The sequence below is a fragment of the Phragmites australis genome, chromosome 10, assembly GCF_958298935.1.
Source record: "Phragmites australis chromosome 10, lpPhrAust1.1, whole genome shotgun sequence".
Classification (NCBI taxonomy): Eukaryota; Viridiplantae; Streptophyta; class Magnoliopsida; order Poales; family Poaceae; genus Phragmites; species Phragmites australis.
The window spans coordinates 34,601,311-34,625,037 of NC_084930.1; the positions used below are offsets into that span (position 1 = coordinate 34,601,311).

The following is a 23,727-nucleotide window of genomic DNA, read 5'->3' on the forward strand; positions in this document are numbered from 1 at the left end:
TAAGTCTACTGTTATAGTCCTCTGATGCTACTATTCAAGGAATACTGTGTGTAGTTACTATTCACAAAAATAATATACAAATTTACTGTTTATTCGTATATTGTAGCTCCAAATCTGATCAATCGCTTCTCAAACACACGACTGAGATGGAACAAAATCAAAGACACTATAGCTCTCTGACTTCACTCCATAGACGTCAGAGGATCTCATTCCGAGGGGAAAGGAGATGAGCCACCTAGCAGTACATTATGCGTCCGCGCATTGAATATTATAATAGTATTTTCAAAAGAGATTCATATATATAATTTTCATGCTATCCAACTAAATATTTCAAAAGTTATAGATAATCAGAGTTTTATAGTCCCTCACACATCCATTGCGGGATATTATGATAGTATTTTACATAAAATTTTCATGTTATGCAGCTAAATTTTTTAAAAGTTATAGATGACCAAAGTTGTTCTATGAGCGGAAGGACTATGATGGTAAAGGTTCCGCTTGTGCAGGATCCAACCAAATGTAGTCGTTAGCAGCTCAGTATCATAGGAGTACAATTTATTCGCAGCACCAAAACTGGTAGAGAGCTGAAGGAAAAGAGAAGCTTCCGTTTCGTTTCCCGTGATGTGTAAGGAAGCACAAGCACTCGTCTTACTTAGTGTAACTCCATTCGTGACCGCATGCACTAGCTACAGCAGAGTAGTGCCAGCAGAAGTTGTAACACCAACAAATCAAAGAGGCAGCCTAACAACGGACTTTCAGAGCTGTAACTGATCCCCGGCAGTAAATTTCAAAGCTCTGAAAAAATGAGTCACATGCATGAACAGCGTGCCAGCTGCTCTCCAAATTCTAAACAGCAAAGAGACTCCGTTTAGCAGAGCTAGAGCTCTAAAATTTATTTTGGAGCTCCAGAAATTCTTAAATTTGAAGCTTACGAATGAGATCTTGGATTGAAACATATTTTTTACTAAAAATTAATATTTAAATCATTTTATTTTATCTTACAAACCAGACTCATTAGCGACAACAGATAAGTTTAGCAGATACCAACCGTGTGTTTGAATGTTTGTATGGCTTTTGTCCTAGACGAGGCGATACAGTATATCAGTACATCCGAGATGGTTCACATTATTATAATATTCTCCTAAGATCTTGGACAAGCGGGTACGTCAAAATCGGTCACACCACACCGTCTATAATCGAATCTACTCGCTGTGAACAATACTTGATACACTACTACAGAACCAGTCATATATATTGATATATGACATACTACTATAGATAATATTTTTCTGTTAGTCCCTTCACTCAGGACATTTTGTTTTTCACATCACTATCGGTATCTAATAAGTTCATAGTGATAAAGTATTATTACCAATTCGTAAGCCGCGAAAAAAGAAACAGCCAATATAGCTTACGAACATGTAAGATATCTTATTTTTATTTTAAACTGAAAATATATATTTAAATTATTTTATTTTATCCTATAAAATGTAAGATATAGGTGAATCTCGAAACCGGAACTCTGCTATCTTAAACCGAACTTCAATCTGCCAAACAGATCATAAACAGAACTCACTGCGGACAACAGACAGGTTCAGTAGATACCAACACCGACGTAAACAGCAGCAAAAGGAGAGAACAATTAAAACAACAGAGGACAAGGAACAAGAACACATATGAACATATAGCTAGTGCGGCCTAGTACTAGTGTTTGGCCGGAGGGTGCAGCGGCCCGGTCGCCGACGCCGGAGGCGGCACGGCCGCGGCCGGGACGCTGCCGACCCCGTGGCGGTGGCCGTGCCCGAGGACGCCGTGCTTGTGCTCGATGGCCTCCTCGCGGTGGACGGCCTTCTCCTGGTGCAGCTCCATCTTGGCCGCCGCCACCTTGGCCTTGCCGCGCTCGTGCGCCAGCTCCTTCTCCGTGCGCGACCGCGCCGTCGCCTTCTCGGCCTGCTCCTCCGCCTTGGCCTGCTTCTCCTTCGCCTTCGCCTTCGCCTTCGCCGCGCTCACCGTGTCCTTCACCTTCTCCTTCACGGCCTGCATTTCTCGTCGGGTCGAGTTTAGTTTCTCTCCTCCGGCGTCGGCGCTCGTTCGTTGCACTTGCTGCGAGTTGTGTTAAGCTAGCACAGTGACACGTCCGTCCTTTTTAAAGCGCGGCGAGGAGGAGCCATGGCATGCACTGACCCATCCACGTGGCCAGATGCATGCAGGACGTCTGGGCGACACGGGGCATGCTTTCAGAGACAAAGTGCCACGTGGCTCGGGAAAGTTTGGAGAGACACGACACCATAAAGAGGACTGTATCACTCGTTTCATTTCTCCTTTCTCAGAGTTCAAGCTAGGTGAACTAGCAGGTACATACTTAGACTTGATATCTGGTAGATCGAAACTTAGCTGAAACGATTTCCATAAACAAGTAGGAGTATTTCCTTTCCTCTTGAGCAGCATACAGGCCAAAGGCTTAGCCATACTTTAGATTGCTTTTGAAAATATATTTATCATGGCGTTCCCCACTGAATAAATCGACAGCAGCACCCGGACCGATACGAACGATCAGCTCATAAGTACAATAGCCAACGAACATATGTTATGGCTCTTGCTTAATCTCATGACGCATGCACCTCAGATGTTTAAACAAGAAACATTCAACAATCTAAGACGCATATGTACAGATTTGAAATGCCAATGAACACCACAGGCAAAAAGCCTGGACACAACAACAGATTATTGCCTGAATCAGAGTAAAATGGCAACAGCATCTATAACATAGATAGAATCTATAACATGGTGGGATGGATGAACTGGTCAGACTCTTATTTATCGCACACCAGCCTCCTAATTAATTCCCCAAGGTAAAGAGGAGGACAACATGCTTCTCATGACATCTCTTTGCTTACAATTTCCTTAAATACGACCTCCATGGCAAACAGCTCTAAGCAAGAACTGCATCGCCACAGGCATTGGAGGTCAGGGGACAAAATGGGACCAACATAAAACGTTGGTCAACCATCTTTGCTTGACGACTCATATATGACATCCATGTAGTTATGGATTGTAGGCAAGTCTAGGCCAGGGAACCTATGAGGGGCGTCGGGGTGGAACTCAATCTTGATGAACGGCCATTTCATGACCTGTGCTGCGCTGCATTCTTCGTGCCCGTCTCCGATTGCACAGAAGCGAACATTTGGACCATCAAATCGCTCCTTGATCCATCTGAAGCACTGCAGCTTCCCCACTTCCCATGAACTGTAAACTGCAAAACAAAACAAAACAAAGTATTAACAACTTCATGTAATTGTTTACACCTAACCATTTGATGTATGGTCTGCTAGAAGTACTTCGAGTAGCAGATCGATTAGTAACAAGAGCAGCCTTGTACAACGTTTTATAAAGCATTGAGAGCCAAGATCACTAATCCGTTGGCAGAATAGAAGTGTATTATAACTACTTATCCGATAGATTCATGGCTTGCCAAGTGCTATATGCAACAGAAAATAAGTGCTCGAAGGGGTGTTCCAGAATTGGAGGCATACCATTCTCAGATGAGACCACGTCATCCAGGCGATACAGCAAACATTTGGCAAGACTAGGAATCAGCGACCCTGATGTGACTATGTAATTGATGCTTGAAGAGTTAGCAGTAGGCGACGCTGCTGATTTGCCCATTGCTTCTTCCAACAATTTATGAGCTGCGTAATAGGATAACAGTGTTCAAGTATCTAATGGTAAAAATGATAGATTGAACTAAACTACAAGTTATTAGGTAAAGCTTTGCTCCTTTCTAGCGCTCCAATGTAATGTTGCTCCTGGCTTCTGCCCATAAATTGAGGTGCAGATACTAGTCCACAAATTTCAGTAAGCTTATGAACCCAGACTGATCACAACCCCAGACTAAGTTCATAGTACAGTGTCTAGACCACCCTTTTGATCAGTGGGGAAAAGGTTATTGGGCTAACAAGAGTGTCAGTCAGCAGTGGGTAAGTATTGGTTGGAGAGCAAGCTATATCCAAGGTAACAGTAGACAGCATACCCCAGCAAGAGTTAGACTATTATTTATGGAAGCAATAGAAATGTTGAATTGGAGGTGCAACATCTATTCAACTCTTATACTATGTTCCCTCCATAGCAGTCCGACTGTCCATCTACTTTATGCGTGCGGACTCACGGAAAAACACACAATAAATTCTTTAGTTCACTAATGGAAGCAACAATCTCCAATCAATCAAACGCATATTGCAAAACAGATAGGCCTACATTTATATTATATTATTATGTAATATTAGGCTCTGGCATATTGTGTACAGACTCACAGAAAAACACACAATAAATTCTTCAGTTCACTAATGGAAGCAACAATCTCCAATCAATCAAACACATATTGCGAAACAGATGGGCCTATATTTATATTATACAATTATGTAATATTAGGCTCTGGCAGATCGTTCTTGGTTCAAAACTCATATAGCTTAGATGATAGCCCATATTTGGATTCATCAACAACACTGAAAAGCCATACTTTTCTCCACCGATTGTTAAGTAAAAAATCAGAAGCACATCGTTTTGGAGATGATGTAGGCCCATTGTCATTGTCATTGTCTCAGTACTAAAAATAATCAACAAAAAAACTAGTACAAATGAGAATACCTGAAGAAAGCCAGCCATCAGTATAGTTGTCAGTCAAACTATACAGATCATTCCAGACTTTGACCATCTGTTGGTCCAGAATTTTATCCAAACCCTAGAAACACCAAAATATCCCAGTTTAGTGATCACAAACATCCCATTAATGGAAGTATTTGAAATTAATGCTAATAAATCTAGAGAAGAACAATACAAAGACAACTGAAAGGTGCTTATTTAATAATGTTGCTCTGAAAAAATTCCAGTACATAACTTTTAGAACCCAGTTACTTACTGTTAATAAACTAAATTTTTGCTAAGATCAAAATCTCTTTACAAAAGAGTCTTCAATGATGCACGACCTCCCAGTGAAAACTGCAGAAGGGAGCCCTCATTTTTTTTTTTTGGGGATCCAGCTACAAAGTTCAGCTACCTAATACTACAATCTACAAGATGGACATACTTTTTTTGACATCTCCCTGTTGCCACCTTGACACAAAGATTACACTCCAAACCCATTTTTCACAGTGTGGCAACTATTTTAAAATATACAGACAAGTCCGTAAATCAATCCAGAAAATGGAGACTGTTACCATAGGCATTCTCATCTAGTTACATTGGCTGTGAAATTACATTCTTGTGAAATGAAACAAAAGTAATCCGGGCACTGCACCTTGCCATATTTAGAAGGTCTACTCTTCAATACATTCATAAAGTTCCTATTGCGAGGTTGTCATGTGCCTTTCCATATCAATAGGAATGCAATAACATGGAGACCATAAGTGATAGAAAAAAGATACAAAGCTGAATCATCTTATGAAGCAAAACCTTTAAGGGAAATAGTGCAAGATAAGGTAATTCTTGTTACACCTTTGAATATTTCTCTCTAATAGCACGATGCCTGTAAGCCAGCTTCCTTTTGTTCACATCATCATAAGGTGAACTAAAACAGTCAGCCTCAAAATCATATGAGGTCAAGTCTTTCCCATCATCATATTCACTCAAGGCATTGAGAAAGGGTTCATTGTAATTCTCAATCTGCATTGGTGCGAAACAACCAGACCAGTTAAAAAAAATGAGCATAAAAAAGGCAAACAACATGTCCGATACTGTGCAGCTAAATTACTTAGCCAGGCCAGTGAAGAAAACAACAAGCACTAACTGAGCAGGCAAGATAGATGAATGATGTGAAGTATGATGTCAGGTAAAATTTCATCTGTGGAACAAAAAATATGAGTGGCTTTCAAAGGAATAGCTACATTGCAATCTTAGTGGGGAAACAGGATATCAGCAGGGACAATTCAATTTTTAGAATCAACATATTAGGCATCCTAAAGAATCTGTATACAACTTTTAAAACTTTTAGTAGCTGCATGGTTCTGGAAAAGATAAGCAATGGAACATACATACAATCTGTTCATAAGCACAGTGATCCAGTAAGTAGTGAGCATGTTTGAGTTTAGGTGCTGACTGACCTCCTCGTAAAAGAAGTGCTCATCGCAGAGTTCAAGAATGAGGTTCTCCCACCGCTTCCCTATTTCAATACTTCTATCACAGTCCTTCAGGCCGTCAAAAGCCCCAGCATACGACCCATCCAGCAGTGACTTGAGCAAAATAAGTGTCTCATCCATGTCCCATATGTACACCATCATAGGCTGGTCCGTCACAGAATTGGTTGAAGCTTGGTCGGTAGCCACAGCAGGGACAGCCTCATCCATTTCACTTCTGTTCAAGTACCGGACTAGGTCACACTACAATCCATAATTGCAGGCGAGTATCAAAATTCAGGTAATTTCGATTTGTTATACCATGAAAAGGTGCCCCTGACAGTTACAAAAGTTACTATTTGTGCACCATATATTATTGCTAAAACATGATACGAGCCATGGTATCTGATCTTGAAACTTGAAAAGAAAAATCATGCATGAACCAACTAAAATATTCAAAAAAAAGTTATTTTTCATCTCTTCCCCTGTTCCAGATTGGCCCCTGTTCCTTGTCTCGTCGTGCTGCCGTCACCAAATCAAGAAGGGTCCTTTATTTTGCGTCTGGTACACGGATAATCCGTTTGAAACTAAACACAAGGTCGGCCCGATACGACAACATGTCGACAAAACTGATCCACTCTAGAGCCTACCCGATAGGCAGCGAGTGCGTGCGGGCAGGTCCATTCCCTATAGAGCCCCCAATTGTGCACTCTACTCTGCATGGTGCACACGCAATCGAGTGGAACAAACCAGGTCAGCCAGCAAGCTGAAGCAATTCAAGCAGCAGCAGGACAGAACAAATTCTCCTAGCTTGCTGTGATACATATGCTACGGGTCAGAGGAGCGGATCTACCACCCCGGCGAGCTCTGGAGGCCGCCAGAGGTGGCCGGCGGCGGAGCAACAACCACCCCCCTCCGGTGGCAGATCTACGACCCCGAGCGAAGCAACGGCGAGGGAGAAAACCATCAGAAACGCAGTCTCCCTCGATCAGCATCGGGGGGGGGGGGGGGGGGATAGAAGGGGAGCGCTGACATACGTTGCGATGGGAAGCCGCGTGCGGAAGGCAGAAGCCGAAACCGAGAGCTCCGGCCGTCGAATGCGAGACGCGTGCGGCAGGAAGAAGGCAGAAGCCGTGACGGGAATAGGCTAACTGTGTTGTGTTGCAGAGCACCGAGAGCCCTATCTTTATTTTGGATATATAAATACGATAATATGTTTAGTTCTTCTTCTGGTCATAAATATTTGCTGTTTTAAAAAATATTCGATCAAAATTTATAAATATCTATCTAAAAACATAAAAATCGTATGTATAAATTGTTCTACCGCTACTTTCTTTTAAATACTTGTATAAAATCTAAGAAATTTGTAAGATTATGAAAGTATTTCTCGAGAAAAATTATGTTATGTGAAAAATGTCATGTATTTTTTTTATTGAAGAGAGTAATATAGATTAACTTCTCCGTCATAGATTAATTTTAGTTCTGGATCTGTTGTTGATTGGGGTCCAGCCTATCCTCAATTATATTGGAAAATTAACTTTGCCTTGGGTACCAAATCCTCCTATCATATCCTTGGATATCTAATCAAGAGATAGAGAGTAGCATAAGCCCACAACTCTTCAAACAGAAAAACATTTCACGGCCTTTCTATGCCTATAAGAAGGAAGGTGGGGAGGATTACACAGGTGGAGGAGAGCGTGAAGATAGTGATATTTAGTTTGTATATAAATAGCTAATGCGATTAGTACTTACTCTAGTCATAAATATTTGTTGTTTCAAAAAAATATCCGGTCAAACATTTAAAATATTTATATGAGAAATATAAAAATCATAAGTGTATTTTTTTTATTTTTTAAAAATATGTGTATAGAATCCAAGAAATTATAAGATTATAAAAGTATTTTTCAAGATAGGCATGTAATGTCTAAAACGTCATGTGTTTTTGATTGAAGAGAGTAGCATAAGCTGACTACTCCATCATAAGTTAATTTTAGTCCTAGATGCACCATCGGCTCAAAATTAGGCTAGACTATTTAAGATCATCCATCAATCCCTGCACCTGCAGCTGATACCAGGGGCAAATTTAACCTTGGGCATGAGGGTTCAACTAAACCTCCCAATCCGAACCTTTGGTGCCAAAGTTCTACCGTGTTAACTGGGACTGATCTTGTGAGTTGAAGAAACGACTTGGTTCGATTAGCAGGACACCACACAACAAATAAATCCGCAGCCTAACTGATTGGGGATTAAGAAAGATCCGGACTTGACTACTCGCAATCACAGCAAAGAAAGCAAGGTTAGGTTTCCTTACCAAGAAAAAGCATAAACCAATCCAAATCCGGATGATGGATCTCCGCTCCAAAGTCCAAACAAGCCTAGTAGCAGCAAAGCAAGGAGTAGGAGAGGAGGGCAACAGCTTGGCTCTCGACAAGAGCAGGAAGATGCTATGGTGGAAGGGCTCCCGTCGCCGTGGTGAGGTCGCCGATGATGAGGCGCAAGAAGTTGTGAGGTAGAAGAGAGCAAGAAAGATTTGAGACTGGGGAAGTGCCGAATTTGGGGACAAATCGAGAGGAGGTGGGAAAGGAAGAAGATGAACAGTGAACAAGAGGAATTCGTTGGATACAGAGAATCGGTTTATACCAACAAAGAATTATCACCACTTAACTATACAGTTTTCGGAAAAATCCAAAGGCCCCGTGAATTAATAGCTGTTTTTTTTTTTCACTTAGCCTATAAGGAAATACTCGTCTTTTAAGTTGGTGATTATTATGCCACATCATCGAGCATCGATGTATAAGTTTAAAATTCCCAAAGCAAATTATTTAGTACTATAAAAAACTTAAAATTTACGTATGTTGTCTTTAGATTTATTTGAATTGTACTTCAATAGGTTTACCAAAAACTTCTTCCTCCATTCTTACCCAGCCTGTATGTGCATTATATATCTTATCAAAAAAATTAATTTTACAACCATATGTCCCAAGTGCTTACTATAAAATATTATACAGTGGAGAATATTAATAGTGCAAATTGGTAGTTGTAGTCATTCACCGTTCCACGTGGCCACGAAGTTGATAAAAAAAACTGGCACATCCCTATAGAAGAATAAAAATTGTTACATTTGTGTAGATAAACTAACTGGTTGTATTAATGTTTTAAGTAAGTTACCATCTTCTGTAGCCTTGAAATAAATTCATAATGTTGCGATGCGAGTTGAAACTTTCAATAATGTGTGCACATAGAATCCATATTAAAAAAAAAATCAATAATATTGCAGCGCGAGCCAAAAACTTTCACGAGGTAAAGAATTCAATAAGGCAAAGACATTAATACAGATTTATATTGGTATAAATATGGAAGCGCACATGACTTTTTTTATAACAGCTATAACTACAATTAGAGTCCTACAGGCACACTAATTTCTTTTGCTTGATACACGTATTTTGGAGTTCTATCGTCTGCGTGTGTATGCAAACTTCGATTTGTAATTCCACTTATGTGTTGGATGATCAATGTTGGAGTCAAACGCTTTTGAACTCAAACATACATGAAACTTGACTTCGAAACTCGCCACTAAACAAGCTTGAGGCACACACGGAACTTACCTTTCACAAAACATTGATGCTAGGTCTAAAAACTTAATTCTAAACAAAATGCATTCAAGACTTATTATCCTTATCTTTTATTTAAACGGAATAATGTATTCCAATAAACCATGAGCTCAGACGTATCTTTTATTGCTTCTCTTATGTACAGCCTACAGTTCTCAGTGGACTCAGATCGCTTGTAAAGGGAATGAAATGCTTTCAGAGTCAGTATACAAGTTAGTAACAGCAACTGCTATATGACTTCTCCTCGGACGACAAGAACAACGAAACAGCCGAACATATCAAAGACAGGCACATTGTTGATCCATAGAACATGTCATATGACACTTTATTCCCTTGTTTTATTTCTTGCACACAGGACAATTGTCAGCCCCTTTTCGGTGCCAGCTAGGTTTCAGAATTTCTTAGATGTCTGGAACTTTGGTGATCTTCGCCAAGCAGTTATCCACCGGCCTAGGGTGAGGCAGGTACCTGACCGGGCAGTTTGGGTTCGTCCTTGTCAGCCTGCGGCAACAAAAACACAGCTTCGTTGAAGCCTAAAGATATAATATTGCAACGAAGCGATACTACTAGTTTCTTGATTTAAATTCTGATATGCTCTACTAGCACAACCCTGTAATAACCTACTTGTAACAAAGGAGGAAATGGTGCAGGAAGACAGAGATCTCCAGCTTTGCGAGATCATTCCCAGGGCACAGCCTCGCGCCAAGTCCAAAGGGAAGGAATGTGCCGGCTCTCGGCGAATGCCCCTGAAAATAGCAGTTAAAACAGTTGCGGAATTGAGCTTAGTTCAGTGACAACAGCTTCAGCACGCCATGATCTGATGCTTCCAGATAGGATTTGTCAGGAATTGCAACAATTTGTTGCTCCTACCTCCCATCTGGATGGGTTGAACTTCTTGGGGTCATGGTAAACTTGAGGGTCCATGTGCACGCTCCTGTACCACAGCTGAACCTTCCAACCCTTTGGTATCAGGTAGCCTGTTGACATCATGAAAATTTACAGCTTGTTGAGTTGCTCATCATGTGATTTAGGCATAAGTGTGATCACCAGAAAAGTAAGAAGGCGCTATCCAAGTTTCTGAAGCACACCGTTCACAAAGACATCTCTCGTCGCCTGACGGAACGACACGAACGAGATGTTGACAAAACGCAGCGTCTCATCGATCACCTTTCAGAAAAATTGACATTGTCTCAGAACAATTTGCTGCCTGGATGCATTTTTGAAAGAGTCTGGTGTGGAGTGTGTTAAGTGACCTGAATGCCTTTGTTACCTGTGAGAGGTACTCCATCTTCCTGAAGTCCCTCAGGGTCAGCCCCTGCTGCGTCGGTGGAATGCTCCTCATGATCTCCTCCTGCTCGGCCTGACAATGCATCAAAAAACTGGTTGTCAAGATCATTGCATGCACTGCAAATGTTTGAGCTGAAAAAATTCAACCTTTTCAGGATTAATGCACGCATAATAAGTTGGTTACCTTTGCCTTTGCAAAGATTTCTGGGTTCTCTTGCAAGAACACGGTGGCCCACATGGTGATGTGGCCGGAGGACTCGTGTCCGGCGTTGAGGTACATGATGAGGATGTCGATGATCTCGTCGTCGTCCAGCCTCCGGCCGCCCTCGTCCTCCACCTCGATCAGCCGGTCCATCATGTCCACGCTGCTGGACCTCGTGAACTCCTTGGACGTCGCCGCCCGCCTCTCGTCCAGCACGCCCTGCAGCACCGACACCAGCTTCCTGCGCGCCCTGAGCGCCCGGCGGTATGCGAAGCCGGGGAGGTTGATGGCCATGGCGCGCATGCCGTAGTTGAGCTCCGTGTAGCTCCGCTCCAGCGCGCGCGTGGTGGCGTCGTCCGCGCCGCCGAGGAAGATCTGCACGATGATCTGGAACGTCATGCGCCGGAGCTCCGTCAGGAACTCGACCTCCCCGCCAGCGGCAGAGGCGTCGGACCAGGCGCGCAGCGACGAGGTGACGGTGCAGTCGATGAAGGGCAGGTAGGCGGTGAGCGCGTCGAAGCCGTTGATGGGCGTGGCGGTGAGCTTGCGCAGGCGGCGGTGCTCGTCGTAGGGCATGGCGATGAAGGACTTGGGGCCGATGAGCGCGACGGTGGCCTTGGGCCAGCCGGTGACGAAGGCGTCGTCGTCCATGAGCACCTGCTTGCACGCGTCCGGGGTGCACACCAGGATCGTCGGGCTGCTGAACATGAACGCCCGGTACACGCCCGTGCGACCGAACCTGCCCATGCATGCCGCCAAAATTAAAATCTTTCGTCAGGCTGATCAACACCTGCTGTCAGAATGACCCCAATTTGATTCCCATCTTCAGTTATCTTATCTTTCATCTGTAACTTGTGAGCATGCATTCTGAAACATCTCATGTGTACTTGCTAGCTGCAGGTGTCACTCTATCAGGTAGTAATAAACTAATAATGCAACAATTTGTACTCATTAATCCTTCCAAGCTAGTCACAATATTAATTGTGCAAACCATGAACTTGTTCTGAACTTCTGGTGTCTAACTCGTTTCTACTTGTGAGTACAACAATGCATCCCAGTGCTTTCATTTCGGCATTATCTCTGGAATCCCTTTCGGTTTTCCCGGCAAAAGGCAACATAAAGATTGCAAAACAGCAGCAACTCAACACGCATAAGACTCTGAATAATGACCATTTTTCAACACAGACACGTACTAAAAGAGAGTCGGAGAACATATTCGCATATATTATACACTAGTGATTGGCTTTAGCTAAAAAATTAACGCCTGAATGTTCAGATTACTTTGAACGGACGGACGGACACTCAGAGAAGAAGCCATAGGACAAATTTGGAAGACATCCACAGCAGATTAAACAAACCGTGGCTACTTAACAAAGCAGTCAAAGGTGCTTTTCTTTCGAAGGCTATTAACCAAAGCTAGAAGCTTTTGACAGAATATGGATAACGGATCAAAAACTTGGTCAGAAAGATGCCAGGCAGGGTATTAGCTGCTATTAACAAAGCAGCACTGAGATTTGTCCAGAGACTGCTATGCCAAAGATGGAATCTCTGCTGCAAAGAGTGGATGGAGGTGCTGGAAAGAAATCTTTGTGACAGTGGGGGCCTAGCTAGCTTGCATTTCAGACATCAGTTCAGGCCTGCCTTTACCAGACGACTGACTGTGTGAGCATACAGCATTAGAGTGACAGAAATCACAAAGTGATTCACAGACTGTAGATAGTAGTAGTAATACGGTGTTATAAAATCATCAAGTTTGTCATTGGTTGCTGATCCACTCACAAATCACATCAAAATTAGGTGTTTTAATGTGGATACATGCATCAAGCCATCAAGCTAGCTAGTGACTTCATTTCAGGAGTCTGGTCAACAGATCGATAGAAATGCAGCAAATGAAGCTTCAACAAACAAACAAACAATTGCTCCAGGGGTTGAAAAGTCACACTGATCACAGGTACCGGGTCTGTAGATCATGCGTTGCTTGGTACACTGATATCATATCATCCAAAGGACCAAAAGGGTGGCATCCTTTGATGCATACCTAAAGGCATATATCTCCATTTGATTGCGCTAGAGATCTCCAAGGATAAGATCTTCCCAGCACCGGCCCGAATTGCCCATATCCAAGATTTGGAAAAGGCTTTTAACTAGAACATTTTTTAATAAAGGAATGTCCATTTTAATTAGAACATGGAAACTGGTTTCCCCTCTTTTTTTTCCCTTCTCTTTTGTGTCCCAGTAGCAAATACGTACTACAGAACAGAGTTTTCTTTTCTTTTACTAAGGGTAGGAGGTCTCCCGATCAATTAAGCAGAAGAAATATAGTACAACACCCGAGCACAAGGAGGACACTTAGAGGAAAAGACCAACAACTTATGCTTGCCGCAGCTTATTATTTTTATTTATTACGAGGTAACAACTTACACATGTACCACTATCACACGTCTGCAGATAATACTACTAAAACACTTACATGTAAGTAAATCGTACCCTCCACCACCACACCAAATGTGATTCGCTTCCACGGCTTATTTGTCGTCTACCTCCCTATAAATCTTTCGATGATTTGACCGAGAAAGGATAATAGGTACTATAAAATGGTTTGATCACCTCGGGAGAAAATAAGTAGGTTAATACTGTATCATTAGGAAACAAAATTAGTGTGTGGGTCCACAGGTCAAGGTTGATGTAGGGTAGACCAGTTTTATTCAAAAATGAGTAAAATGTGCAGCTTATAATGTTCAAAACAAAACTCCTCATCTATAACACTCTTTCTAATTTAAAATAAGTGACTCCTTTCAGTCTAAAATAAATGACGTGAGTTGCCGCTATATCTCTCCTCCTTACTATCGCAGCCCCCCGGAAAATGGCACGTGGGGTGAAGAGGGAGAGGGAGGGGGCGGTTACTGCTGCTCACCGTCGGATGTAGCAGCCGATGAAGGCGTCGGGTTTGCCGGACTTGAAGGCGCGGAGGAAGGCCCACATGGCGCCGACTGCGGGCCACCCCATCTCCCCCGGCGGCAGCCGCGCTCGCCTGCGGGGGCCCAGCGGCGCCTCCCTGTACCAACCGTGGAGCCTCCGTACGACGCGGTCGAGGACCACGGCGCCGAGCACCACGGCCGCCGCGGCCCACAGCGCCGGGCCCTCACCCATATATATAGATATAGCGATCCAACAAGCACCGTACCCCGGCCGAATCGATGAAGGACAGCGCAGGAGACAAGGAAGAAGACGACAGTGGATGAGGAATGTGTTTGAGAGAGAGAGAGAGAGAGAGAGAGAGAGGGAGGGAGACGCACGCGGACGCGGCGCATATATAGCCAGCGTTGCCGTCGTCACGAAAGGGAAGGTTGATCATGGTGTTACGCTTAAATAGCTTATTATTGTATTTTTTTTCTTTTCTTTTGAGATATTATATTATATATATTACGTGTCCTCAATTTCTTTTTTCTTTGCTTTAATTAATCCATAACTTTATATACAGGGCCACCGATCAATGATACAATGATATCTATTGAAAGACGAGAATCGTTCGATAAGAAATAGATGTAGTCCCTTGTCTTCTTCCTTAAGTTGCTGCTCCTTCTCCTCCTAACGATCGTCTCTTCCCCGGTGTGAAGTTCGTTCCTTGCTACTAGCCTGGTACATCTTTCTGCACTCGAAGTCTAGCCTACTCCTCAACTCTCTCTCACCGGTAAGCCGGGCCTGCCTGTCAGCCCTAACCTCCCGCTCCCTTCGCACCCAAGCTCGCGCTCTCTCCCCCCCCTCACGCGTCGTGGTCACAACCGCCGGTCGAAACCGCCGCGCCTACGATCCACCTCCACACCCCACGACTCTGCAACGACCCCGCTCCCTCTCCGCGCTATTAAATAACCTCTGCAACACCCCGCCGCACTCCTGTTTCCCCAGCCTCGCAGCCTTACCACTGCCATTGCCAACACACAGAGCACCGCAATGCGCCGTCCGTTGTGTCCGAGCTCTCCCTGGTGACTCAGCCCATCGTCAGCTTCGCAGGAGCATGAGGGATCTTCTCCGCCGCTCCTCGATGATGTTTCTGTTGGATAACAGGTAGACTATGCTAGCCTAATATAAAACATTTCTACCGCATTCATCCAGGATACCATACTAGTAGGAGATCATATATCATTACCGCTCGACACGCAGTGCAGCAGAAGAAGAGTTAGAGTATATCAATCCAACGTCGTGCGCGTCAAACTCCTCAAGTAGCTTCTCGATCAGATACGCGACCAGCCCTGCGCAGGTGGTCACGCTATCCGACCAACTCCAAGCAGGTTGTCGTGCTCCTCGACCAGTTCTTCGACTAGCTCCCGATTAGGTCTATCGCGTTCTCGACCAGTTTTAAGTGGTCATGTCGTCCTGTCCGACTAGAACCCAGTGATCGCGTTGTGCTCCGCAGAAGAGCAGGTACATCTATCAGTTCGTCACGACCGGTGACCGGTCCCGAACATGTCGCGATCAACTCGCCGAGAAGATCAGCGGCGCAATAGCAGCAGCGCCTCTACGATATCCACACGTACAGGGCAGAAACACCGAGCGACGATGTGCTAGCACCACACGCGCGGCTAGGGTTTTGGGAGATCGTGTAAAAGGCTGTAGCTAGGATTTTGAAGTGACTTAACCTTGGAATGTTCTACCCACGTCTCTCCTTATATAGAGCTCACCAATGGGCTTCTACTTTGGAAGCCCTTTCGGACTCTAACTTCTCATGGATCACAATCCAATCAAAACTCATATACGAATCCAATTCGTATATTTTTTTTCTAACCCATTAAGTGTGTGACCTGTTAGGTTCATGTACAAACGGCTACGACTCAGAAACCCTTTCCAAACCGAAATCAATAGCGGTCCCTAACATGACATGTTGACTCCCGAGTATACACAAAAGATTATATCAGCTAAACCTTAATATACACATGCACTGATCCCTTCACCTCATGATACCAGTCAAGCTCAAGGCGAGATACATGCCACCATTGTGATAGCTCGACCATTCACTCGATCAAGTAGTGGATTCATCATGACTAACTCTTTAATCATATCGGTATGGCCATACACTTTCTCGATCCAACTACCTTGAGGGGCCCAAAGATATCTCTCCCGTTATCAAGAAGGGGCAAATTCCATCTTGATCGCCCACACCCTACGACATGGGTAATGACAAGTCCGAAAACTACCTTTATAACTACCCAGTTACGAAATAGCGTTTGACAGCGTCAAAGTATGCCACTACATATTTTGTGAATCAATGGCGATCTCAGATCTAAGAATCCTGCAGGTACACCATTTGAGATAACAACCGATGACACATCGTAAATAACAATCATAACAGTATCTCAAGGCGGGTCTATTTAACATCATATTCTCTAACATAAATATTCACATTATTGACTTGATATCTCTATACCTACTATCCATAAAACGTGATCATCAATCAATATATGTGCTGGTCTTATGTATCATCACAATGATATACGACCAGAGATTGACTAAGAATAACCTCATGATATAAACAAAGAGTTTCATGAACAAGTCACATATTTGCCAATCAATATAAAAGGTAGTTATTCTTGTAATAACATATTATTCAAAAGTACATTAAAATAGACGTGATATAATCATCTTTATGGTTGCCTCTGGGGCATATCACATTCAATCTCCCACTTGCACTAGAGTCAATCATGTAAGTATCTAATACTCATAGCTCTCATGTGCACCTCATGCTTTGGCAGCGGGATTGGCTTTGTCAATGGATCAGAAATATTCAAGTCAGTATGCACCTTGCATATCTTCATGTCACCCTGATCTAAAATCTTTCGAATAAGGTGATAACGCCGCAATATGTGCTTGGACTTCTGATGCGACATAGGTTCTTTGGTTTGCGCAATAGCTCATTATTATCACAATAGAGGTTCATTGGACTAGAAGCACTAGGCACCACACCTAACTTAGAAACAAACTTTCTTATCCAAATAGGCTCCTTTGTAGCTTCAGAAGCTGTGATATATTTGGCCTCCATTGTGGAATCGGCCACCATTTCTTACTTGAAACTCTTCCAACTCACTGCTCCTCTATTTAGGCAAAACATAAAACTAGATTGCGATCTCGAATTGCCATTATCAATTTAGAAGTTAGCATCGGTGTAACCATTTACAACGAGCTCCTCCTTACTTTTATAGACTAGTAACATATCCATAGTTCTTTTCAAGTACTTAAGGACATTCTTTATTGTTATTCAGTGAGCTTCACCTGGGTTTGATTGGTATCTACTCGTAACACTTAGAGCATAGGAGACATCTAGGCGTGTATAAAGCATGTCATACATGATGGATCTGATAACAGAAGTATACGGGATCGCACACATTTTTTTAAGCCCATCGGTGGTCGAAGAACACTGACCCTTGCTGAGAGTGATGCTATGTGACATCGGCAAAAAACCCTTTTTAGAATCCTGTATATTGAACATTTTCAATACCTTATCGATGTATGTACTCTAGCTTAATTTGATCAATATTCTCGACCTATCTCTATAGATTTGTATGCTCGATATGTATGCTGCCTCTCCTAGATCTTTCATTAATTTTTTTTCAACGAAGATTTGAAAGCATCAAGCATCTTAATATCATTTCCGATCAATAACATGTCATCTATGTATAAGATCATAAACACAAGTACACTCTCACTAGCCTTTTTGTAAACACGAGACTCTTCTTCATTCTTGATGAAACTAAACCCTTTGACCACCTCATCAAAACAAAGATTCCAACTCTGAGAAGCTTCCTTCAGCCCATAAATGGACTTTTGCAGCTTGCATATCTTTCTAGCATTTTTGGATCGACAAAACCTTCAGGCTGTGTTATGTACACATCATCACTTAGGTTTCCATTAAGGAAAGTTGTTTTTATATCCATCTGTCAATTCACATACATCCGTCAATTCTTATAGTCATAATATAGAACAATTGCTAGGATGATTCGGATAGACTTTAGCATTGCAACAGACAAAAATATTTCATCATAATTAACACCTTGAATCTGCCTGAAACCTTTTGCCACCAATCGCGCCTTATAGATGTGAACATTTTCATCAACGTCTATCTTTTTTCTTAAAAACCCATCTGCACTCAATTGCTTTGACACCATCAGGTGAATCAACCAAGTTCCAAACTTGATTATCGTGCATGGATTCTATCTCGTATCTCATGACTCTAATCCATCTATCAGAGTCCTGTCCCACCACCGCTTCCGAATAGGTTTTAGGTTCATCATTGTCCAACAATAATATATTACGCTGCTCCGTGGTTAAGAACATAAACCTCTCAGGTACGCGACTGATCATTTTCGACTGTCGTGGGGTTGATGTCTCCATAACATGTTCTACACCATTCAATTATGGTTCAGTATGAACCAAAACATTTTTTGATGATTCCTTAATCTCTTCAAGTTGCATCGTGCTCCCACTGATGTTCCTTGAGAGAAACAATACGAAACACACGAGAGAACTCGAGGCAAGTATCAAGACCCTAACAGAGAAGATATTCGACGACTTTAGCCTTAGGTTAAATTAGATCCGATCTACTCTCTGTAATAGTTTTAGTCACATTGCTTGTATTCTAGATCATCAATATACAATAACAATACCTCCACATGACGTAGTGTATTACTCCAATCGAAGATCCGAACCTATATACATCGATTGGCTTGTTTTATAATTAATCTTTACACTTAAAAATACCCAATCAATTTACCAACGTATTATCATAAACTAATCTTCGACAACAGATGATTAATTAGTAGCTTCTTTCATGGTGCGACGGATATGGTTAAGGTTGATCGATGCCATTTAAATTTCATATCCATCAAATTGCGCCTTGGTCGCGCGTTTCTTCCTCAAAACCACCAACCACAGCCTCCCTCCGATGCCTTCCCCAACACCGGGCCTCCCACGCCTCCGCCTCGCCGCCGGCCATGCCTCTCCCCGGCGCCTGCTTCTCCAATCCCTGGCCGTCGTTGTCACCTCCGGCCTCTCCTCCTCGCACCCGGGCCTCGCCTCCCGCCTCCTCAACTCCCTCCTCCCGCACGTCCCCGGCCGCCGCCTCCCCGCTCTCCTCCGCCTCCTCCCGCGCGACCACCTCACGCTCCTCCTCCTCTCCTCCCCCAACCGCCACTTCCACTCCCTACCCGCCGCCTCCGCGCTCCACGCCCTCGCCCTCGCCTCTGGCCACCTCCCCTCCGATCTCCGCCTCTCCAACTCCCTCCTCTCGCTCTACCTCTACCTCGGATCCCCAGCCTCTGCGCGCCGCCTCCTCGCCGACATCCCCCGCCCCGACACCGTCACCTGGAATACCCTCCTCCGCGCCTGCCTCCGCATGGGCCTCTTCCCCGCCGCAAGCCGCCTGTTCGACGAAATGCCGGAGCGGGACGTCGTCTCGTACAATACCATGCTGTCCGGGTACGCGGCTGAGGGGGACATGGTCAGCGCCAGGAAACTTTTCGATGAAATGCCGGAGAGGGACGTGGTTACATGGAACTCGATGCTTGCCGGGTATACTCGGCGTGGGGATATGGAGAGCGCCAACAAGATGTTTGATGAAATGCCAGTTAGGGATGTTGTGTCATGGAACTCGATGTTGGATGGGTACGCCCAGGCCGGGGATGTCACAATGTCAAGGGTGGTTTTTGATGGCATGCCAAGGAGAAACATAGTGTCGTGGAATGTCATTCTTGCGTTATACGCAAAGGTGAAGGATTGGCATGAGTGTTTGAGGTTGTTTGATGCGATGATGGCAGTGGCGGAAAATACACCAAATGAGAAGACATTTGTGAGCGTCTTGACAGCCTGTGGGAACCTGGGTGATCTTGAGAGGGGGAAGTGGGTTCATGGCTTGGCTCGTGAGAGGTGGGAGAGACTAGTGCCAGACGTACTACTTTGCACAGCACTGTTGACAATGTATGCCAAGTGCGGGGTGATGGAGACTGCAAGGGAGATCTTTGATTCGATGAGCGAAAAGAGTGTCCCATCATGGAACTCAATGATCATTGGCTATGGGTTGCATGGGCACAGCGAGAAGGCTCTTGAGTTGTTCTTGGAGATGGAGAAGAGTGGGCCTCGGCCAAATGAGACAACTTTCATCTGCATCTTGAGCTCGTGTGCTCACGGTGGTTTGGTGCTTGAAGGCTGGTGGTGTTTCGACAGGATGGTCAGGTTCTACAATATTGAGCCCAAGGCTGAGCACTTTGGCTGTATGATGGACCTCCTTGGTCGTGCTGGGCTGCTCAAAGACTCGGAGAAGCTCATCAAGAATTTGCAGGGGAAGGTATCGCCTGCATTATGGGGCACCCTAATATCAGCCTCTCGAACTCAGAACAACTCCAAACTTGGAGAGTTTGTCGGGAAGAAGCTGATCGAAATGAAGCCAACAGAGGTCGGCCCATACGTGCTTCTGTCAAACATTTATGCTGCGGAAGGAAGATGGGACGATGTTGAAAAAGTAAGGGAGATGATGAAGGAGAAAGGGGTGGAAAAAGATGCAGGGCTGAGCCTTGTAGGCAAAAGAAGTTTTGCTTGGAGCTTGATGGAAGCAAGCAATGAAACAGTCAAAGAAAGTGGTCTGGGTAACTGAGGATCTGTCTAAGGACGCACGCGTATTGTTACCCAGATTACGGTATTGTCTACTGATGCTATTCCCTGACTCTGAATGGATCATCAGGTTACGTGACAAATTTCGAGATTGCATCAGCCGAGGTGTACGTCAAGTTTGAGGATTGGTTGGTGCGGAACGACGGCGTCTGTTGCAAGCTGCAAGAGGTATTTATTCTGAGATGGACCGGTGGCTGTCTGTAGTGTTTTTGTGTGGGAGTGGAATCTGATGTGATCTGATCACGGCATTTTGTGTACTCCAGCAGCTCGGTTGAGCCGCAACAGATTGGCGCAGGAAGAGATTGTCCATGGGGCCCACCAAAAACCAAGAGACTAGGCTTGAGGGAGACGAGGCCAAACCAAATGGGCCACAAAATCAGGGGCGACGAGACCCAAATTCCCTGGATCGAAACGCCTCCCTATAAAACCACAAGCACTCACGGGAGAAACGAAAGAAGAGGTCACAGATTCCCCAAGAAAAGCCATCTGTCCGCCGTCTCCTCGAGAGTTCGCTCACCTCTCTCGCCTCCACCTACTCGGATCGATCGCGTGCTCATGGCGGCGCCTACTCCCAATGGCAATCCCACTGTCAGGTACCCTTTCCTCCCCTTCTTTCCAATTCTTCTTCAAGGACTGGCTGTAGACTCTTGTATCCGTTCCGTTCCTTGGTGGATTCTTCTCGTGATCTGCGCTTCTTGTTTTGTGATCCGTCATACGGAGGCTGATTTCATTTGATAAGAGTAGGAGAAATAGTGCTCTTGACGAGAATTATCTTGTCTTCTACAGTTAGCCATGAAGAAGGCCTTTGATTGACAAAATTGTTTCTTTTAACCGTGAAAAAAATGATATGGATAGACAAATCGTATGACAACTGATGTTTGTTCGTACATGCCTAAATTAGGGTAGAATCATTGTAAACAATGGCTCTCTGTTGATCTATCCGTGCACTTCCTAGTTCTTAGTTCCAGTTCGCCATCTTGGTGTAAAAGTATACATGGGAGTCGACCTGTTTGCAAATTTCCTCTTTTCATGGAGACGAGAAATAGGACACATTTTACAATTGCAACAGGAAATTGCATTGTGCCACCCAAGTTTATTGCTGTCTGTTGGCGGATCTCTACAGCCAGTTTACAAACGCATGTCTTTGTACCTCTGTGATTTGACGGTACCTCAGCCATCAGCACTCGCCAAGGACTTGCTTAGAGAGTATATATGTGAAACTTCTGCTGTTTTTTTGACTGGACTGTTGAGTTACTTGAATGGCATTGAACAACAGCAATTAGTTGCAGTTTAATAAGATTTATAATTCACAGCTTAGGAGCTTCTGAGTGGTGAATGATCAATACTGTCAATTCTTTGCAGTTCTCTCACAACAACTGTTCCTGTTGAGGCGGTTCTATTTGACATTGATGGCACCCTGTGTGATTCAGACCCTCTTCATCATGTGGCTTTCCAAGAAATGCTTCTTGAGGTATGTATTTTTCCTTTCTAAAACTGCAGGACATTTGTTTCACATTGCTTTTATCAAGAAGCTGGTTAAGCAAATGGCTATACACATAAACAGATAGGGTACAACAATGGTGTGCCAATAGATGATGAGTTCTTCATAAAAAATATTGCTGGAAGGAGTGATGTTGAAGCTGCCCAGAATTTATTCCCAGATTGGGAGCTTGAGAAGGGGCTGAAATTCTTAGAGGAAAAGGAAGCTAAATACAGAAGGTACATGGTTGCTCTTGCTCCAAGTTTTAATATAGTTGTATAATTCATAGTTTACTGCATTATTATAGCTGTAATTCTTAGATAACATATGAAAACCATCTGGATGTCCGATAAGAGTGACGCTAGAAGTGGGTATTATGCAAGGCTGTTAAGTTTTTTTTTTATTTCTTAGGAGACCCATCCTCTACTGATTTCTGACTTTTTCGTCGCTTTTTTTATTATTACATTTGAGAACTGTTATGTTATTAGCACAACTTCGTGGGCTGAATATTTCTAATTGTTCCCTTGCTTCAGTTTGGCAAAAGAGCGCTTGGAACCTGTAAAAGGCCTTGGGAAAGTGGTTCAGTGGGTTAAAGACCACGGCTACAAGTGTGCAGCGGTAACCAATGCCCCCAGGATCAATGCAGAGCTCATGATCTCCCTTCTTGGCCTGTCAGATTTTTTCCAGGCTGTTATTGTCGGAGGTGAATGTGAGAAGCCAAAGCCTGCCCCGTACCCTTACCTGAAGGCCATCAAGGAGCTTCAGGTGTCTGCAGAGCACACCTTCATCTTTGAGGTAAATTAAATTACACTTTTATGTCTTGTATTTTCTGGAACTCTTGTGATCTGATTGGATTCATATGGTGGTTAACAATATGTGCCTCTCTGGTGCAGGATTCTGCTTCAGGCATACGTGCTGGCGTCGCAGCAGGGATACCTGTCATCGGCGTTGCAACGAGGAACCCAGAGAAATCCCTACTGGAAGCAGGAGCAACCTTGCTCATCAAGGACTATGAGGATCCCAAGCTCTGGGCTGCACTTGAAGAGATAGATGGAATGGAAGCTAAGCTAAAGAAGGGCAGCGTTTGAGATGACGATGAGCAATTGATTAGATTTATTGCCAATCTACCCCCCTTTCATTTCTGTTCTTAGTTATGCTGCAGCCACAAGGAACGGCACAGAGCTCATCTGGTTATTTTTTGAGCTTATAGTTTGGTATTGTTTCTTTTTATTGATGAGTTGAGACCAAATAAGAACTCAGAAATTGCCATGGGTTATGATTGTTTGATGGATGGGACCCCGCGAAATTGACAGATCTGTTGGGCTTTGTTGCCTACCATCTCTGAATTTTGACTTGTTATTATATCATCCTGCCAGATCAGATCAC

At 43.8% G+C, this 23,727-nt stretch overlaps 4 protein-coding genes across 8 annotated transcripts; 1 reads left to right on the top strand and 3 right to left on the bottom strand.

Annotated features, from left to right (window-relative positions):
* Positions 1–1,704: 1,704 nt before the first annotated feature.
* On the bottom strand, positions 1,705–2,132 carry LOC133930293 (late embryogenesis abundant protein 6-like). The gene has a single exon (XM_062376926.1). It carries the CDS (start codon positions 2,041–2,043, stop codon positions 1,705–1,707), a length of 339 nt encoding a protein of 112 aa, XP_062232910.1. The 5' UTR covers positions 2,044–2,132.
* A 554-nt stretch (positions 2,133–2,686) lies between these two features.
* On the bottom strand, positions 2,687–7,293 carry LOC133931004 (eyes absent homolog). Of its 2 annotated transcripts, none has more exons than XM_062377815.1 (6): positions 7,145–7,293; positions 6,096–6,345; positions 5,491–5,658; positions 4,645–4,738; positions 3,534–3,689; positions 2,687–3,253 (listed from the first exon to the last, which is right to left on the bottom strand). In XM_062377815.1, the coding sequence occupies exons 2-6, from the start codon at positions 6,336–6,338 to the stop codon at positions 3,003–3,005; spliced, it is 912 nt and encodes a 303-aa protein (XP_062233799.1). In that variant the 5' UTR covers positions 6,339–6,345; positions 7,145–7,293; the 3' UTR covers positions 2,687–3,002. The 2 variants fall into 2 exon arrangements, with proteins under 2 accessions (XP_062233799.1, XP_062233800.1); XM_062377816.1 differs by having other exon boundaries at positions 6,096–6,371; positions 7,145–7,292.
* Positions 7,294–9,745: 2,452 nt separating this feature from the next.
* LOC133931005 (cytochrome P450 88A1-like) lies at positions 9,746–14,456 on the bottom strand. The gene is made up of 7 exons (XM_062377817.1): positions 14,122–14,456; positions 11,190–11,946; positions 10,989–11,078; positions 10,807–10,885; positions 10,589–10,695; positions 10,343–10,464; positions 9,746–10,219 (listed from the first exon to the last, which is right to left on the bottom strand). The coding sequence occupies exons 1-7, from the start codon at positions 14,355–14,357 to the stop codon at positions 10,120–10,122; spliced, it is 1,491 nt and encodes a 496-aa protein (XP_062233801.1). The 5' UTR covers positions 14,358–14,456; the 3' UTR covers positions 9,746–10,119.
* A 4,622-nt stretch (positions 14,457–19,078) lies between these two features.
* LOC133931007 (haloacid dehalogenase-like hydrolase domain-containing protein Sgpp) lies at positions 19,079–23,687 on the top strand. 4 transcript variants are annotated; one of them, XM_062377821.1, is made up of 5 exons: positions 20,929–21,454; positions 22,224–22,332; positions 22,426–22,580; positions 22,875–23,136; positions 23,235–23,687. In XM_062377821.1, exons 1-5 carry the CDS (start codon positions 21,225–21,227, stop codon positions 23,427–23,429), a joined length of 951 nt encoding a protein of 316 aa, XP_062233805.1. In that variant the 5' UTR covers positions 20,929–21,224; the 3' UTR covers positions 23,430–23,687. The 4 variants fall into 4 exon arrangements, with proteins under 4 accessions (XP_062233803.1, XP_062233804.1, XP_062233802.1 ...); XM_062377819.1 differs by lacking the exons at positions 22,426–22,580; positions 22,875–23,136; positions 23,235–23,687 and having other exon boundaries at positions 19,079–21,029; positions 21,125–21,454; XM_062377820.1 differs by lacking the exons at positions 22,426–22,580; positions 22,875–23,136; positions 23,235–23,687 and having other exon boundaries at positions 19,079–21,029; positions 21,128–21,454.
* The last annotated feature ends 40 nt before the right edge of the window (positions 23,688–23,727 follow it).

Bases quoted from the DNA above. Each gene is read 5' to 3' on its own strand.
- LOC133931004 (XM_062377815.1), bottom strand. From the start codon at position 6,338: ATGGATGAGGCTGTCCCTGCTGTGGCTACCGACCAAGCTTCAACCAAT. The intron at 5,659-6,095 runs GTCAGTCAGCAC...GCACCAATGCAG, and splicing joins AGCACTTCTTTTACGAGGAG to ATTGAGAATTACAATGAACC. The intron at 3,254-3,533 runs GTATGCCTCCAA...TTTGTTTTGCAG, and splicing joins CGTGGTCTCATCTGAGAATG to TTTACAGTTCATGGGAAGTG.
- LOC133930293 (XM_062376926.1), bottom strand. From the start codon at position 2,043: ATGCAGGCCGTGAAGGAGAAGGTGAAGGACACGGTGAGCGCGGCGAAG.
- LOC133931007 (XM_062377818.1), top strand. From the start codon at position 19,141: ATGCCTTCCCCAACACCGGGCCTCCCACGCCTCCGCCTCGCCGCCGGC.
- LOC133931005 (XM_062377817.1), bottom strand. From the start codon at position 14,357: ATGGGTGAGGGCCCGGCGCTGTGGGCCGCGGCGGCCGTGGTGCTCGGC. The intron at 11,079-11,189 runs GTAACCAACTTA...ATGCATTGTCAG, and splicing joins AAATCTTTGCAAAGGCAAAG to GCCGAGCAGGAGGAGATCAT. The intron at 10,465-10,588 runs GTAGGAGCAACA...TGCTATTTTCAG, and splicing joins TCAACCCATCCAGATGGGAG to GGGCATTCGCCGAGAGCCGG.